At 40.8% G+C, this 18,413-nt stretch overlaps 2 protein-coding genes across 2 annotated transcripts in view; one reads left to right on the top strand and one right to left on the bottom strand.

Annotated features, from left to right (window-relative positions):
• LOC140282344 (uncharacterized) overlaps positions 1-18,413 on the bottom strand; it is a 112,304-nt gene that overhangs the window by 28,308 nt on the left and 65,583 nt on the right. The window lies entirely within an intron of this gene.
• LOC140282297 (basement membrane-specific heparan sulfate proteoglycan core protein-like) overlaps positions 8,760-18,413 on the top strand; it is a 48,289-nt gene continuing 38,635 nt past the window's right edge. The window contains exons 1-10 of the mRNA XM_072376883.1: positions 8,760-8,774; positions 8,866-8,870; positions 9,808-10,142; positions 10,501-10,767; positions 11,104-11,367; positions 12,601-12,897; positions 13,463-13,723; positions 15,583-15,885; positions 16,156-16,428; positions 18,046-18,291. Of these exons, the coding sequence (XP_072232984.1) occupies positions 8,760-8,774; positions 8,866-8,870; positions 9,808-10,142; positions 10,501-10,767; positions 11,104-11,367; positions 12,601-12,897; positions 13,463-13,723; positions 15,583-15,885; positions 16,156-16,428; positions 18,046-18,291 (2,266 nt within the window). The remainder of the gene's footprint in view (positions 8,775-8,865; positions 8,871-9,807; positions 10,143-10,500; positions 10,768-11,103; positions 11,368-12,600; positions 12,898-13,462; positions 13,724-15,582; positions 15,886-16,155; positions 16,429-18,045; positions 18,292-18,413) is intronic.

Below are 18,413 nucleotides of genomic sequence, written 5' to 3' on the forward strand. Positions count from 1 at the left end.
AAGCTCCGACTGTCTCTGTCCATGGTGCTGAACCTGAAAAACACACATTGACTGAACTTGAGCTCATTATTACATCAACATGCTGCCAGAATACTTTTAGTTATACCTGCCAGTGAGGAGACTCTTACTGATGTGATAAGCTGCAGGATCTTCACCTCATCTGTGCTCATACCACACTGTGTTATCTATTCCTGTTTACTCCTCTCACTCCTGAACTGTTGCAGACATCCATCTGAAACTCCCACTAAGAGACCCTGGACACACGATAATGTGCTCACTAACTCCATCAAATGTTACCATTATTCTTGATATAAATAACAGAATTGTATCTTTTTTTTTAATTCTAAGATTATACAAGTGAAAACATGGCCTCAGAAAACACATCCGAATCATACACGTGTGTTATTAGTGTTTTATAGTGTTTCTTATTTTTAATTGCAAGCTTAAAAATGATAGAATAACTAAACTAAAGGCAAAACAATCTAAACACTTAGAATTACTAAATAATCTGTGGTCACAGATCCTGAACAGCTGTTCAGAAGACTTTCATAACAACTTCATTTCTAACATTATTCAAAGCGCTGGCTGTCTCTGTCCGTGGTGCTGAACATGAACATGAAAAACAAACAGATCCAGGGCCAGACCTCAGTGGAGTCCAGCCAACACTGTGTAATTCAACTAATCTGTATGATAGATGATAAATTAGCAGATTTTACTGCTTTAAATCTCTTCATTTTGTCAAATGTTCTGGTCTGACTTCAGAACTGAAGAATCCTATCCATTTTTAATCCATTTTGTCGGGTGCCTTTCCACGAGAATGAGCGAGAGATGATGGGGTCTCATCACACCAGCAGAATAATTCATCCTCCTGGCCCCTCCCGCAGCAACCAGGCAACAGGGGTGTGGGAAGACCCCTCCCCTCACCCTTCCGGCTCTTCAATATTTTCTAATAGTGAGCGATTAAAATTGAGGGGCAGCTAACCTTGTAGAACTGGGAGCGCGGCCCTCTGGGCAGCCTACATACCCAAAGAGCCCCGCCCACCAGATACCACTCAGTGCAACCACCCCCCAAGACCTAATGTGTGTGTTTGATAAGTAGTGATGTCTAAGGTGTAACTAAAACAGGGGCAGGGAACTGCAGAGTGCTGTAAAGTGGACCACCTCCATGGCCCCATCCACTACACCCCACCGAACACACACACCCCCAAAACCCTTCATGTGTGAGTGTGTGCTGTGTACAGGAGCCAGAAGGGATTATGGGGATATAGACCGGGGGAGAGAAGTTCCCCCAGAGAGGGCAGCCAGAGACTGGCTGCAAAAGGCCCCATTACCTGGGACCCGCCACAGGGCAGGAGGGCCTGATGTCCACCGGGCTCGGGGCCTGCAGCGACTATATTCGGGGAGCTACTGTACCCCCAGAAGGCCCCACCCCTCCTCACCCCTCCTCACCCCAGAGGACCTCTACGGAAAAAAAAAAAACAACAACCAACCAAACAAACAAACAAACAAGCAATCACACCAGTCGCAGCAGCCCGGGCCGGAGACCCACCACCACCCAGGCCCCCCTCCAACAAGGGAAAAAAAGGCCTCAACAGCCTAGTGTGGGGCATGCAGGGATGCTCCACTTTAGCCATGTTGATAGGTCCTCACAGACTTCAAGCCAGAACTTCTGGACAGGCGCACAGAACCACAAAGCGTGTGCATAATCATCAGGTGTGTTATCTGTGCAATGTGAGCAGATGTTTGAGTGTGTCAGACCCATCCTGAACATCCTTTGTCCTGTATAGTGTGTTCTGTGAAGGATTTTGTATTGTATGAGCTGCAAATTAGGATTTCGAGTCATTCTGAAGGTGTTCAAACATATTTGTGGCCAGAAGCTATGACTAGAACTGATGGATAAATCTGCCTCCTATTTTGAAGATGGTAGAGACATTGTGTCATCTATCTTAGACAATAATTTATATATTTTTGATAGTTTTGGGGTGCAGATGCTTCGAAATTCTGCTACCCTAATCGGGAGTTGCAAGTCTGGTTGGTGGAGGATATATTTCGTAGTTATTATAGAATTAAATTGTTGATATTCTAGGAATTTATTAATTATTTTGCCTCTCATATCTGCTTTTCCGGCTTCCTAGAGAGTACAAGTCATTGTTATCTAAGTATACAGACCATTCCCTTTTGAAATAATTAATAAAATCAGGCTCTTTATGTAATGATGTATTAAAACTCCAATTCCTAGCTGATGGTGTAACTCTGTTATTCTTCAGTGTGATAGAAACTGGGGCGTGATCACTGATAGTGATGGGGTGGATTTTGGTGTCTGAAATATCCCTCATCAAGGAACTGCTAACTAAGAAATAATCTATTCTTGAAAATGAGTGGTGTATTCATTCATATACTGTTTAACAATATTTGTGGACTGCCAGTTCCGCTGACTTCCTGAAGTACTGAGTCTGTCTACTCCTGAGTCAGATACCATGTTAAAGTCCCCTCCTATGATGAGTGTTATCTGAGTGATCAGAGAGTGAAGTGAAAAAGGAGTGAAAAAATGAGGGGTCCTCCACATTTGGACCATATATATTTGCAATGCATAAATTCATATTTTGAGTAGATAAATTAACTATTAGAAATCTACCTTCTGGATCTATAACTGCGTTGTTTACGGTGAAATATACTCTTCTATTTATCAGAATGGCTACACCTCTTTGTGTGGAGTTGTAACAGGCTGAGTACACATGAGGAAACTGTGCTGTGGTGAGAACATCAGCTGCAGTCTTTGATCAATGAATCTCCTGTAATAAAACAATATCCGCCTGTAAATCCTTCAACTCATTGGAGATTTTTAATCTCTTCTCCCTGGACCCAGCTCCATGCACACTCCATGAGATAAACCTCAGCGTTGACATGCTCAGACTAACGCAGTGAGTGCTGGATGCTAGCTAAAAGCTTCCCGTGCGTGTGTGTGCATATATGCTTCCATGAACATGCCATTGTTTGTGTTTCTGTTCGTCACTATGGGCTTGCTACAATATGTACGCGCGCTGTCAATTCTGTGTGGTATTTGATTCCGTGCTCTGCTCAAATCTCTATTTGCGCCGTGCTTGTTAACATTACTTATTAAAGTGGAAACCAGCGGGTTGGGGAAGAAAAACAGAACAGTGCAAAAGAGTGGAAGTGTGAGATAGACAAAAGAAAAAAAATATGACCTGCATACATCCTATGCTGGTGAGACTGGCAGTGAGCTATGTATTTTGACAGATTTGACAGATAACTGTGAATTGGATAGACTATTTCAGAGTTACTTATATACCATTTACAGTGAAATGATTTATACAAGTTAATGAATTCAGATCACCTGGGGTTTAGAAGAGCCAAGGAGTGGTTTCCTGGTCTCGGTTAGAGATCCGGCTCATTCCTTCGGTGAGTGATTTCACCGATCCTCTGAGGGTTGCGTTTTCTGCAGCCAGCGTCTGCACCTGTTGCTGGCTGAACTCCAACGACTCCCGTAATGCCTGAAACTCTCTGTGTAGAATCTCTAACAGATACATATGGGCGTCGAAACTGGATAATTTCTTATGATTGATGTTAAAATGTCCGTAGAATCATTACCAGCTGGAGACGTCGCTCCGGACGACTTCTTTTGGAGGCTGAAGCCTTGCTGCTGGCAGATGGGGTTTGGTTAGTTTTCCCCATGACGATCCTGTCAAAACACTCGTCGATGTGATCCGTAAGGCTATCCAGGCTTTCTTCACTGTACTCCAGTGTTTTGTTTTACCCGATAATATATTTATTTAAACAATAGTTATTGGCGTAATTATAATCTTACTATATTGTTTGCTCTATTTGAGGCGCACCTTGTTTGAATCTGCCGATAGTCTCACAAAATCTCGCGACACTACAGCATCACTCCTCCCTGTATTTACTTCCTGTATTTACTCCTGACAGACAAAAAAAACTGAAGTTCAAGATGTAAAGCAAAGAGAAAATCATGTTGACTTTTTCAGCTCAACTCTTCTACCCTCTTGTTTTCACACAATGTTCAGACATAAAAAAAACTATCCCACAAACTATCATTCTTATTATGACTGTATGCATATATAGGATGATCTTATCCAGTTTATATCACTTATAGAATCTAATATGTACTGTATCATACATAAAAAAAACATTAAATTCATCATATTAAGTCACTGAACAGAAAAAAGTCTCAGGTGTTTCACAGTTTATTATAGGTCAGATAGCTCTGAACTGAATGTGGTGAATGTGTTAATTGCTGCTCTCATGCATCTTTATGTGTGAACAGGAAGTGGAGAGCTGGCCTGACAGTTTGTTCTTGGGCCTTAGAAGCCAAACACTGTGTGTAACAACCAAGTAATTCTAGTTTTATATGTATCAGTGTTTTAGGAAATGCAGGATCTCTCTAACCGTTAGCTTTGATATGCATCTTAAGCATCTATACAGACCTATCAGCTACAACACCAAAGCCATCCTAATATTCTTCAGTTTACGCTCATTCCACCAAAGCAGCTCTGACCCATCAGGACATAAACTGAGACACTGGCAGCACATCGAACGGAGACTCTGGATTATTTCTGGACTTCCTGCAGATACTCAGTTGAACGAGGATGTGGGGAGTTTGGAACCTGCGTCGAGGCCTGGAGCTCTTTGTTGTTACTATGTGCAACTAAGAGCTGGTTGAATGAAGGTGTAAGAGATGAAAGAGATCAGCAGAGCAGTGTAAAAGCCAGTTGCATGGGACTGGTGAGGAAGTAACTGTATTAGTGATGTTGTATTTAAAGTAGAGCATGCACCAACAGAAGAGCATGCAACAGGAAAAACAGCAGAAACGACTAAATGTTTTATGCTTGTTAAATCTTTATATTTTTTATAAACCAGGATCAGACCTTTGCACATGAAAGAAGTTTATTTATTTCTGCATTGGACAGGAAATTACTCAAACACCTGCTGTCAACTGCTACTCAAACCATAACCCAAAACCACTGAAGCTGTCTGAGCTCAGTGTAAAAAGGAAGGACTTAAAGGTGGGCTGTAGGGGGCAGAAGTTTGAAAGCTTTAGTTCTCACACACGTATTAGTTGTAACTTCTTCATACGTTTTGTTCGAGTGAAGCAGACGACTTTCTGATCGGCTGTGCAGCAGGGTTGGATGTGAGGATGGGGCACACTTTGCTCGGTGTGCTGGGCTTTTTCTGTAAGTACATCACTGCCTTTCTGTTGGCAGATTAAAGGAAATGTTTCTGAATAGAGAGAATTACAGTGAGTCTTTGGTTCATTGTGTTTCTGTGAGAGATTGAGGAGAGCAGACATGATTCTATGAAAAACTGTTGCTTTAGTTTAGAGGAGCAGAATGCAAGTTACATGTGGATTGTTTCATTTATGATTTAGCTATCATGGTAAACATCATTTCTTTAATATTTTCTGTACTTAATTCCTTTTTGTTCTTCTGTTGTTGACCCAGAGTGTTTTTCATCTGATTAACTTTAGATTATCTGTCAGGTTAACAAATCTAACCCAGTTTTAATCTTTATTGTAGTGCTCAGAACACCCATCGATGGATATGCTGAAGGTCAGACAAACTTCCCTCTCTGCTTTGGTCTCATATTTATATTCAGTACCGTATTTATCTGCTAATTATCCTCTCGTTCATCTTTGTCCAGATGGATTTGTGACATTTTTCACTCTGTTATATGGACTCTCACCAGATAAAAAAAGAAAAATCTAATAAAAATTAATAAATTAAATAAAAATTTTGTAAATGCCTCATAAACTTTTTCTGAAAGGAGGAACAAAATTCATCCAAAAACTGTTCCCTCATTTGGTGTTTTGATGTTATTGATTAGATCAGAGAGCTTTCTGACATGTGGTCCAAAGTCTTCACTGGTGTTCAGTTTAGTTCTGAGCTGACGTCTGTGAAAGGTTTAAGAGATGATTCACATCATGTTTTTTCTAACTTACAGAACTTAAAGTCAAACCCAATCTGACAGCAGACAGTTACATCATACCAGCAGGGGGCAGTGTGACGCTGACCTGTTCTGCAGGTTTACATTATGAGTTCTTCTAATCGAGATCTTATCTAAGCTTAGTGCATCTAATTCAATGTAACGCCTGTTTTTATATGTCAGTACAACATGATAAAATGAGCAGCTTAATAAACCCACTGAATAACCACAGTTGTGTTCACCTGTGAGAAGTTTGTATTTATTTATTTTGGGTTTTCTTTTTATGCATTCATCAGATCATCTTAACCATTCAGGTCCTAACTGGACATTTTATACTCAGCAGAACAAAGTTAACAAATATCAGTTATAAAAGTCTTGAATGTGGAGCTTCTTTATTTTGTATATTGTCATGTGTGCTGGCTGCCACAGTATCTGATATCACCTGTAGGAGTTGTCCTGCCTGTGAGTGTTTTTCATGAAGTGTTTTTAAGATGGTGGGACATCATGAGCCTCCAGGATGACTTGTTTTCCCCTTTAAGTTGATTTAACTGTTCTCAAAGTCCTCTGTAGAAATACTGTCTCTGTTCTTTTATCTGAGAAGCAAACGCTGCTCTGACCCTGAGCTCTGTGTGCAGCAGAGTCTGTGATCTTTGTGAGGACACGTGGTGTGGTGGTTTGCACCGTCGCCTCACAGCAAGAGGGTTCCTGCTTTGAACCCCAGCTGGGGCCTTTCTGTGTGGAGTGTGAATGTTCTCCCTGTGTGTGTCTGGCTTCACTCCGGCTTCCTCCCATCATCCAAAAACATGCATGTTCTAAATTAACCCTACGAGTGAGTGTGAGCGTGCACGTTTGTTTGTTTCTGAGCAGGTACAGATGGATGGATGTTACTGGGACTCTAATGAGATAAATATGACATTTTTCTTTGAATAATTTAACAAAAATGAGTCTGATTATAAGTTCTTAAAGATACTAAAAACAGAGCAGCATTGAGTGCAGCTGAAGGTTTTCTGTGTCACCTGTCAGAGCTGCCAAAGTTAGAAATGAAGAATTCTGAATTAGAAATGTTACTTTTTCTGCATTTCTCATTCCTCTAGGTTTAGTTTTGACTACTTGTTGTTTTATTTCAATAAACTTATTTTCTTATTGAACCTACTGTCTCTGCCTCCTTAGTTCTGAATCTGTGTCCTTGTTCAATTGCTCTTTTTTTTTTTTGTATTTGCCTTTTTAGGTTTCTGTATCCTGGAGTGTAAGTCCCCAGGTGTCGTAGTCGTCCATTTTAGATTACCCACAAACCTCATAAACACCACTCTTTGTCACACATGTAAAAGCTTCTGTGTGACTGCATGATTAAATTTGATGTGTTGTGCAGACTTGTCTCCTAGCTGAAAGAAAAAAATGTTTTGTGTTAATTGACTCTAGTGACTCTGATCCTCATTAAGATTGAATTTCCTTGACAGTCATATCTGTCTGTCATGGTTGTTGGATTTTTGTATATTAGTTACTTCCTGTTTTATTTTGGTAAACCTGCACCTTTGTTAATTTCTGTCAGCTTTCTGCTGCTTGTGTCACGCCTGGTTTCTTCAGTTCATTGCCTTTCCTGCCTCATTTTGTAGCCACACCTCTAAATATCCTCCTGGTTTTCCTTTTTTGAATCATCTACATCACCTGTCCTTGTCTCCTGAGACTGCATTTGAACACTGTCTGTATAAGAATATAACATAGGAGTACATTTTGGGGAGGAGGACAGTGTGGATATACTGTATGGAACAGTGAAACAATGGCAGGAACACAAGTCCACAACTTGGCAGACATGTAGGAAAAGGCCTCAGAGCTGGCTGAATACAGTGAAGGTGTCTGGGACAGAGAGAAGAGGTCAGCAGAGCAGTGTGAGAGCCAGATGCATGGGGGTGGTGAGGAAGTAACTGTATAAATGATGTCATATTTAAGGTAGAGCATGCACCAACAGAAGAGCATGCAACAGGAAAAACAGCAGAAAGGACAAAATGTTTTATGCAAACCTCAATGGCAGAACTGCAAAAATGAACATGTTTCCACACAAAACTTTCCTTATCCACATTTACTGCTATGCTTGTTAAATCTTTATATTTTTTATAAACCAGGATCAGACCTTTGCACATTAAAGAAGTTCATTTATTTCTGAATTGGACAGGAAATTACTCATCAAACGCCTGCTGTCAACTGCTACCCAAACCATAAACCAACCAAAACCACTGAGGCTGTCTGAGCTCAGTGTAAAAAGGAAGGAAGCAAAGGAGGGCTATAGGGGGCAGAAGTTTGAAAGCTTTAGTTCTCACGCACGTATTAGTTGTAACTTCTTCATACGTTTTGTTCGAGTGAAGCAGACGACTTTCTGATCGGCTGTGCAGCAGGGTTGGATGTGAGGATGGGGCACACTTTGCTCGGTGTGCTGGGCTTTTTCTGTAAGTACATCACTGCCTTTCTGTCGGCAGATTAAAGGAAATGTTTCTGAATAGAGAGAATTACAGTGAGTCTTTGGGTCATTGTGTTTCTGTGAGAGACTGAGGAGAGCAGACATGATTCTATGAAAAACTGTTGCTTTAGTTTAGAGGAGCAGAATGCAAGTTACATGTGGATTGTTTAATTTATGATTTAGTTATCATGGTAAACATAATTTCTTTAATATTTTCTGTACTTAATTCCTTTTTGTTCTTCTGTTGTTGACCCAGAGTGTTTTTCATCTGATTAACTTTAGATTATCTGTCAGGTTCACAAATCTAACCCAGTTTTAATCTTTATTGTAGTGCTCAGAACACCCATCGATGGATATGCTGAAGGTCAGACAAACTTCCCTCTCTGCTTTGGTCTCATATTTATATTCAGTACCGTATTTATCTGCTAATTATCCTCTCGTTTATCTTTGTCCAGATGTGGTATTTTTAACTCTGTTATAGGGACTCTCATTAGATAAGAAAAATAAATAAAACAAAAATGCATCTAATGAAAACACAAATTTGTAGCAGTTGAAGTAAATGCCTCGTAAACAGTTTCATTCTGACGTCTGTGAAAGGTTTAAGAGACGATTCCCATCATGTTTTTTCTAACTTACAGAACTTAAAGTCATACCCAATCTGACAGCAGACAGTAACATCATACCAGCAGGGGGCAGTGTGACACTGAACTGTTCTGTGAAGGATCCTGCAGGCTTACAATATGTCCTCTGGAGACGTACCTCATCTGGATATCAGCTCATAAAATATGACATTGATGGAGTTTTCAGTGTCTCAGAGGGAGGCAAATACATCTGCAGAGGGTATAAAAGTGGGACTAACTCAGTCACATCTACGAGTGACACCGTCATCATTTATCAAACTGGTGAGTTCATAAATTTAATTTGGAATAAAACATCATGGAATCTGAGAGGAGGAGAAAATCCATTTTGAACACATTATTAAAAACTATGAAATTAATAATTTAATCCCAGGATTTGACCTCATCTACATGAAGAAGAACAAGTTTTAGTTTGGTGTGTAAGAACAACAAGGTTACAGACACAACCAGTGGATAAAAGATTAAAGATCATTCAGCTGTGAAACTGCTGATGACAAACTCTGTTGGAAGGGAAAACAGCTTTCATTTTAACTCCAGATTGTTGCATCTGTTCTTGTTTCATTGTGACTTTGAGGTGTGTAAACTGAAGCTCCAGAAACTTTGCAGATGTTTTATTAGAAAATCAGCCTGCGGTTATGTTAAAATGTCCTTTAAAGTGCTGGAGTCACACACTTCAAGCTCTAAACACCTGATGAGTTCTCTCATTGTATAAATATTACAGCTGCTTTAATAATTTGCCATAAAGCAGAACAACTGAAGCTGGAAACAGTCCTGTGTTTCTGTTTTATTTCTCAGCTCTTTTGTTTGTGTCCTAACTGTGTTTTTGGTGTCAATAGTTTCCATTAAGGCCACAGTGATCCTGCAGCCCAGCTGGGCTCAGATATTCAGCGGTGAGACAGTCAGCCTCAGATGTTGGATCCAGGGAGGTGATGGCAGAGAGTGGGAATATGAATGGACACCAACCAACACAAATGCTCCAACATCCAGAGAATACAGGATCATCGCAGAGTCCAACAGCAGAGAATACAGATGTATGGGTAGAAGTGGCTTTCTCTTCACAGGATGGAGCGAAGGCTTCACTCTGAAAGTTTCATGTGAGTTAAACTGTCCTCAATTCATTATGAAATATCATGTTTTGATGTGTTTTACTTATTTAGAAACATTTCTCCATCCAACACTGATCCAGCTGCTGGCAGGAAGCTCAGTGATGAACTGATTTATTTTAGTTTGAGAACAGAAAGAGGAGACAGCACGCAGTGAAGGGAAACATTTGAGGGAAATAAGTGGAAGAGGCAAAAATAACTGAAGGTTTTATTTGTGTGCAACTGCATTTATTTTTATGATTAGTTTATTGTTAACAAGAAATGTTTCAGTGTCCTTGTGATACAGCCTGTTAGTAATATTTAAACAAACTGAATCAAGTCACATTCTGATTAATTAATTTTTAAACAGCAAGTAAACCCAGAGCCACACTGAGAGCACCGATAACAACCATACCAGCAGGGGGCAGTGTAACACTGAGCTGCTCTGTGGACGGCTCTGATGGATGGAGGTTTGACTGGTTCAGAGATGGGTCAGACTATTCTGCAGCTCAGCCCAGAGGAAAAAATGAAGCCATCACAGTCTCACAAGGAGGTCTGTACCACTGCAGAGGAGGAAGAGGAGGAGAACCAGGTTTCTACACAGAAGTCAGCAGGAAAGCCACCATTGAGGAAACTCGTGAGTTAATTCATTTGTTCTTATTGTTCATCAGCTTTAGAATTGAAACACTTCAACACTTGAACTTTATACTCTTTGTGCTGTTGTTAAACATAATGAAAAAGCTCTGAACAGGATGGAAATAAGAACTCTAGAAATAACTGATCAGTAAGTCAGTAAATACTGAGAAATGTTGCTGCAAAAAGCAAACAAACTACAGTTATTTAAAGATTTATAAAGATTTATGAAATAAATACATAAATGAATTGTGTCAAATAACAGGAAACAGAATCATAGCATATTTCTGTGGGTTTTCTGTGTGTGTTGGTCTTCTAACTGTATATTTTATGTGAACAGTTTCCATTAAGGCCACAGTGATCCTGCAGCCCAGCTGGGCTCAGATATTCAGAGGTGAGACAGTCACTGCCAGATGTGAGATCCAGGGAGGTGGAGGAACTCAGTGGGGGTATGAATGGAGACCAGCCAGGTTAAATATACCTCCAACATCCAGTGAACTCAGGATCAGCAGAGTTACTGACAGTGAAAAATACAGCTGCCGGGGCAGAAAGGACCAGTTTCATTTCACACAGTGGAGTGATGTCATCACTGTAAATGTATCATGTAAGTTGGACATCTTTCATCCATGTGAACACTGTGTGAGAGTCATCAAAAAGCAAGAAACACTTCTTCTTCTAATAGTTATCTTCATGGCATTAAGTGAAGCTGTTACGTTTTTACTTTGATGACAAAAGAACTGAAAAGCAGCATTTTAACTGACTGTCTCTTATCCAAATGAAGTGATAATCCTAAAAAATGTCCTGTTCATTATTTTATGAGGGACAGAAAGAGCACTGGAAAGCTTTACCCAAGTAAAAGTACTTTTACTTCAAACATCACGATGAACAGATGCTGCTGAAGCAAGACAACACAGAGATGCAGCTCATAAACCAACATCCAAAGGTCTGAAACCAGACAAGAGCTGCACAGTTCATCAAAGCACTCACACAAAAGCCAACATTTCAGAGCAGTTACTGTTGAATTCTTTCTGTTTCCCTGAAAAACACCAGACAGCCGTAAACAAAAGGCAGATTAAGTCGTATTAAAATGTCATTTCCACCACATCAGATAAACAGAACATGAACTGAGCCAAATGAGGGTCTGAAGTGAGCAAAGAAAGGAAACATCTGTCAGACCAGCAGGTTCAGACAAACACACAACATGAACAACTTACTACCAAAACCCTGTGAGCCATCATCAGCAAAGCTGCTGGCTGCTGCCTCACAGAAACCTGAAATTCAGCATCTGCAGCTGACTTGGACGTGATTGTGCAGGTTGGATGTAGAGTTTCTGTAAAGTAGCTGTCTCCACTTCTTAAGCAGCACAGCTGAAGCTTGATAAAGAAGCTGTTTCCTTTCTTTGACTCGAAGGTGAATCAGTTCTTTAAATGCTGTCATTGATTTTCTGCATGTTCAACATCAGCTTCAGCTGAATCTGAGCATGATTCAGGTTCAGTTATGTCTGCATTTAGGTTTTCATTTCATTTACAGACAGAAATACAATCAGCTTTGTTACAGCAACAGTAGTTATCATCATCTGTTGCTTCCCTCTCTGGGTTTGTTCTGTTTAAGTAAGACAACAGGAGACATTTCTCCGTCCAACACTGATCCAGCCGCCACCAGGAAGTTCAGTAATGAACTGATTTGTTTCAGAAAAGAGGAGACAGCCCACAGTGAACTGTAGCATCTATTTGATGGATGTGGTTAAATGAGTCTGTGAATGTTTAAAAATGTGAATATTGTAACAAACTGAATCAGGTTTCTTACTGATGAATCACTTGTTCTCTCTGTCCTCTGAACTCAACAGCAAGTAAACCCAGAGCTACACTGAGAGCACCGAGAACAACCATACCAGCAGGGGGCAGTGTAACACTGAGCTGCTCTGTGGACGGCTCTGATGGATGGAGATTTGACTGGTTCAGAGATGGGTCAGCCTATTCTGCAGCTCAGCCCGGAGGAAACAATGAAGCCATCACAGTCTCACAGGGAGGTCTGTACCACTGCAGAGGAGGAAGAGGAGGAGGAAGAGGAGGAGGAAGAGGAGAACCAGGTTTCTACACAGAAGTCAGCAGGAAAGTCCCCATTGAGGAAACTCGTGAGTTTATTCATTTGTTCTGAAATAAAACAAGAAACACTCTTTAAAGTCTTCATCTGTTTATCAGTCATGTAGAAAAGAGCATTTTGGTACCAACAACAAAAAGAACATTAATGAAACAATGATTATATGACAGTAACTCCTACTGATACCTCTGATGTTTTAGACTCTTCATGTTTTGTTCAGATTCAACACAAGAGTGGCAGAATCTGCTTTTCTCATTTATTACATCTGGATTTTCTTAATCTCTTGTTGTTGATCTCCTTTAGAATTGAAACACTTCAACACTTGAACTTTATACTCTTTGTGCTGTTGTTAAACATAATGAAAAAGCACTGAACAGGATGGAAATAAGAACTGTAGAAATAACTGATCAGTAAGTCAGTAAATACTGAGAAATGTTGCTGCAAAAAGCAAATAAACTACAGTTATTTAAAGATTTATAAAGATTTATGAAATAAATACATAAATGAATTGTGTCAAATAACAGGAAACAGAATCATAGCATATTTCTGTGGGTTTTCTGTGTGTGTTGGTCTTCTAACTGTATATTTTATGTGAACAGTTTCCATTAAGGCCACAGTGATCCTGCAGCCCAGCTGGCCTCAGATATACAGAGGTGAGACAGTCACTGCCAGATGTGAGATCCAGGGAGGTGGAGGAACTCAGTGGGAGTATGAATGGAGACCAGCCAGGTTAAATATACCTCCAACATCCAGTGAACACAGGATCAGAGTCACTGACAGTGAAGAATACAGCTGCCGGGGCAGAAAGGACCAGTTTCATTTCACACAGTGGAGTGATGTCATCACTGTAACTGTATCATGTAAGTTAAAAATGTTTAATTTATTTGAACATTTTACATTTATATGTTGTCTTCATGGGGCTGCAGGGTGGTGTGGTGATTAGCACCGTCGGCATGGCATCTGCAGTCAGATCACTGATGTAATGTCACTTCTGACTATTCAGCCGTTCAAATGAAAATATCTTTGAACAAGCGGCTGCAGTACATGTTACACTGTGGTGTAGTATCACTTAGCACAGCAGCGTGTTATGATGTAGAGTTTTTATCAAATACTACCTGTACAGCTGACCTGGTATTTTGAATTCCTCTCATATATTAAACTGAGAGTCTTTAGTTTGATGTATATGATGACAAAAACTAACAGAATATAAACTGTGTGCATCAGTGTTTGTCACTGAGTCTGATACTATGGCTACAAGTCGACTTCTTCATAATATGAAACTCCTTCTGATTGGTTCAGAGCTGCAGATCTTCAGGTTATGAGGAGTTTATAGCAGATGTTCTGACTTCAGTACAGTTGTTTGTCAGTGTATTTTTAAGGAGGCCACACTCAGGCTAATAATAATAAATGGCTCCATCTGCTCTGCATCTAAATGCAGAAGAAGACTTTGGAGTTTGTTGAAGGAAACACTTGAGAATTATGTTTCTTCAGATGTGGAAAAACTCACATGAGTCATATTTGAGGCAGCAACAAACGTCCTGCATGGTCATGAATTTCTGAGTTGTGCAATACCTCCTGTAACCTGTAGGGGTGCTAGTTTGTAGAACATCCATATGGATTGTATCGAAGGTTAGGAGCAAACAACATGTGAGAACATATGGATTATAGGACTTGTTGGTCAGACAGTCACCAAAGACACAAGAGAAATGTCCAAAAGGAAACTAAACTAAACTGATTGTCTCAGTGCTGCAGGAGTCAAAGTGTCAGAGAATTAGATGAACAGCAGCTGATGATGTCTGTCTTAAAGGGGAAGTCTGGTATTTTTAAACCAAGACCTTATTTCCTACATGAAATACGTTCATCTACTCACCGAGAACAGTTTGGTGAAAGTCGGCGTCCTTCGGAAGATATTTAGATTCCTCGAGATCCATATAATGGAGCATAGACGGGGGCATAGACGATGGAGCCTCTAAATCTGTCTTTATTGGAGCAACAAAGGCAACATCGTCCACAAGAACACCAGCAGTTAACATCAGTTCACGGACGTGCAGCGGTCTTTTCCTCTCTCTGCTTCTGCATCCTCCTTTCCAGGAGCTCCTCATCTGTATACTCTGGCTCAAAACAGTAACAATGTCCATCTTACTCAAAGTCGTGGTCAAAATCTGTTAAATATTCTAACATGTTGAACAAAACTAGCAGCAGCAAATGATGTATGAAGTTAGCCGACCGTCTCAGAGCACGGAGTACACAAGCGCGCACATCGATGACGTCATCCAAGTAGAAAATAGCCTATGTAGAAAGCCCCCTGAGCTCACCTATTTCCTTGGAGGACAACAACATGGAAGCTAGATGCTAATATTTGCATTGGATCTCCAGTTATCTAAATATCTTCCGAAGGACGCCGACTTTCACCAAACTGTTCTCAGAGAGTAGATGAACGTATTTCATGCCAGAAATAAGGTCTAGGTTTAAAAATACCGGAGTTCCCCTTCAACTCCGTGTCTGGAGTTATGTATCACACACTCTGTCTGAAGGAGGGTTTGATGTTAATCACTGAAGACATTTGTCATTTCTTAAAGAGATACTGTAAGCTGAGTGAAATTATTTTCACAGAATTTCACTGAGTTTCTCATCAGTCCTGCATGTAAATGATGAATTTAAAGCTTTTTAATCCAGGGTTACAGACTTCTTTTCTATCTGTTCTTTCTCTCTCCAGCAGCTAAACCCCGGCCTGTCCTCACTGTGTCTCCATCATGGCTGAGTCCTGGAGCCTCAGTGACTCTGAGCTGTCAGGTTGAACATCCGTCTGCAGGATGGAGGTTCTACTGGTATAAAGCTGCTCCTGATCGGTCTAAAAAGTCTTACAGCTATGAGCTGCTGCCTGAGAGCAACAACAGGACTGAACATGATTCCTACATCATTCATGGACAGACACACACAGCAGGATATGTGTGTAGAGCTGGGAGAGGAGACCCAGAGTATTACACTTATTACAGTAACACAGAGTTTGTCTGGTCTGCAGGTCAGTTTGTTTCTGAAAGTGATGCTTTCACTTTAATTCAACTATTCTTTTATCAGAGACCTTCACGATGTTTAAAACCAATACTCATGTTGATGATAGCTACATTCCTAGTGATAGTTTTTAAGGTGGAAATCACAGTTTGATCAACGTGTTGAAATGTGTGCGCTGATCTTCAGAACTAAAGAACAAAATAAACCAAATTAATATCTGGAATGAAGCATTTGTTCTATTTCTCTGTGCTTTGGTGAAATCTCATCACATGTTTTTCAGATCTTCATCCAGCAGCGTCTCTCACAGTGAGTCCTGACAGAGTTCAACACTTCAGAGATGATCCTGTGTCACTGAACTGTGAAGGAAATTCTACTGAGTGGAGAGTGACGATGATTACAGAAACAGGATACCTGTCATACTGCTCTGAGTCAAACTGGGAGAAAATTAATGGATCCTCATGTAACATAAAACCTTACTGGACTGGTAACGCTGTGTTCTGGTGTGAGTCTGGATCAGGAGAGTTCAGCAACGCAGTCAACATAACTTTGCAGAGTATGTTATGATAAATGTTCTTTTTCTTTCACCTTTTCTTGTATTTAAGCATCACATATCATTTACTATACCTGTACATGTCATATACATACAACAGGAACTGTCTTGGTGAGTTTTTGTCTCTTAATCCTGCTACATAGTTTGATCTTAAGGTTCACTGGAAAAATAATGAATTCTGTGTCTATTAATTTAGCTTAAATCCATTCTTAACTTAAGCGTTCCCAGGCCAGCCGAGAGACATAGTCTCTCCACCGTGTCCTGGGTCTTCCCCGGGGTCTCCTCCCAGTGGGACGGGCCCAGAACACCTCCCCAGGGAGGCGTCCAGGAGGCATCCTAACCAGATGCCCGAGCCACCTCCACTTGATGCAGAGGAGCAGCGGTTCTACTCCGAGCCCCTCCCGGATGACTGAGCTTCTCACCCTATCTCTAAGGGAGGCCCAGAAACCTGCGGAGGAAACCCATTTCGGCCGCTTGTATTCACGATCTCGTTCTTTCGGTCACTTCCCACAGCTCGTGACCATAGGTGTGGGTAGGAATGTAGATTCACCGGTAAATCGAGAGCTTCGCCTTCTGGCTCAGCTCCTTCTTTACCACAACAGGCCGATGCAGAGCCCGCAACACTGCTGACGCCGCACCGATCCGCCTTTTAATCTCCCACTTCATTCGTCCCTCACTGTGAACAAGACCCCGAGATACTTGAACTCCTCCACTTGGGAAACCCGGAGAGAGCATTCCACCCTTTTCTGGCTGAGGAGGCTTTGGGTTTGGACTGGCGCCTCCAGACTGGGGTTTGGAGGCGCTGATTCTCATCCCAGCTGCTTCACATTCGGCTGCAAACCGCTCCAGTGAGAGCTGAAGGTCACGGTCCGACGACGCTAACAGAACCACATCATCTGCAAAGAGCAGAGACCCGATTCTGAGGTCGCCAAATCGGACCGAGTGTGGGGTCGAAACAGGACCCCCTCAGCGCCCTGCACCGAGAAATTCTGTCCATAAAAATTATGAACAGAATCGGTGACAAAGGGCAGCCCTAAAGAGATGAAGTTAGATTAAATTATGATTAAATAATGTCACAAAAACAAGTCAGATCTGAAACAAAGTAAAATTAGTTCTTCATTTAAATCATTTCTATTGCAGCTGAGAGCTCTTTTAGCTCCTGAAAGTGGAACCTATGTTAAAATGTTTCATTAGCATATAGATGAGTCCATATTAAATATGTCTCCACTCACTGTGGAGCCAACAAGTCACTTCCTGACTTCTAATCTGTGGCTGCAGCTAAACATCACATCAACAACTTCCACAGTAAACATTTTCAAAGAGAACACAGTCACAAACTGTATATTTATAATTATTTTGGTGAACTTTGGTTTGCTGTTGTCTTATTTTACAGGAGAGCTTGAAATGTTAATGTCAGCTTTCACGGTTCAGAACAACTACTGTGTGATTTATGACGCTGTAGACAGAGTTATATCTTTGTTAAAAGGTGGTAACACACATACAATTTGTAAATACACAAGATCAAGTTTCAGCCAGTTTAACTGTGTGAGTCAGCTTTGTCTAAATGTCTGCAGCAGCTGATCTCTGACAGAAACTTAATGTTCTCTGACTGTTTTACAGGTAATGATGGTGTTATCCTGGTGAGCCCCGTCCATCCTGTAGCTGAGGGAGATTCTGTCAGTCTGAGCTGCAGACGCAGAGAACAAAATACACTTTCCAAAGTGTTTTTCTATCACAATGGCACACTTCTTCAAAGTGACAGCAGAGGGGAGCTGAAGATCTCTGCAGTGTCACAGTCGGATGAAGGTTTCTACAAGTGTGAACATTCAGGGGAGGTTTCACCACAGAGCTGGATCTCTGTTAAAGGTGAGAGTTATTATTTTAATGATTTGTTTTCTATCATCTGACATCTTCACAGTCTAAATGTGTTGTTCTACTAACCTGTTCATGTTTAAACATGATTTCAGTTGATGTCAGATGGTTAAGTG

Source organism: Leuresthes tenuis, unplaced genomic scaffold, assembly GCF_036924035.1.
Source record: "Leuresthes tenuis unplaced genomic scaffold, fLeuTen1.0.hap1 SCAF_22, whole genome shotgun sequence".
NCBI lineage: Eukaryota > Metazoa > Chordata > Actinopteri > Atheriniformes > Atherinopsidae > Leuresthes > Leuresthes tenuis.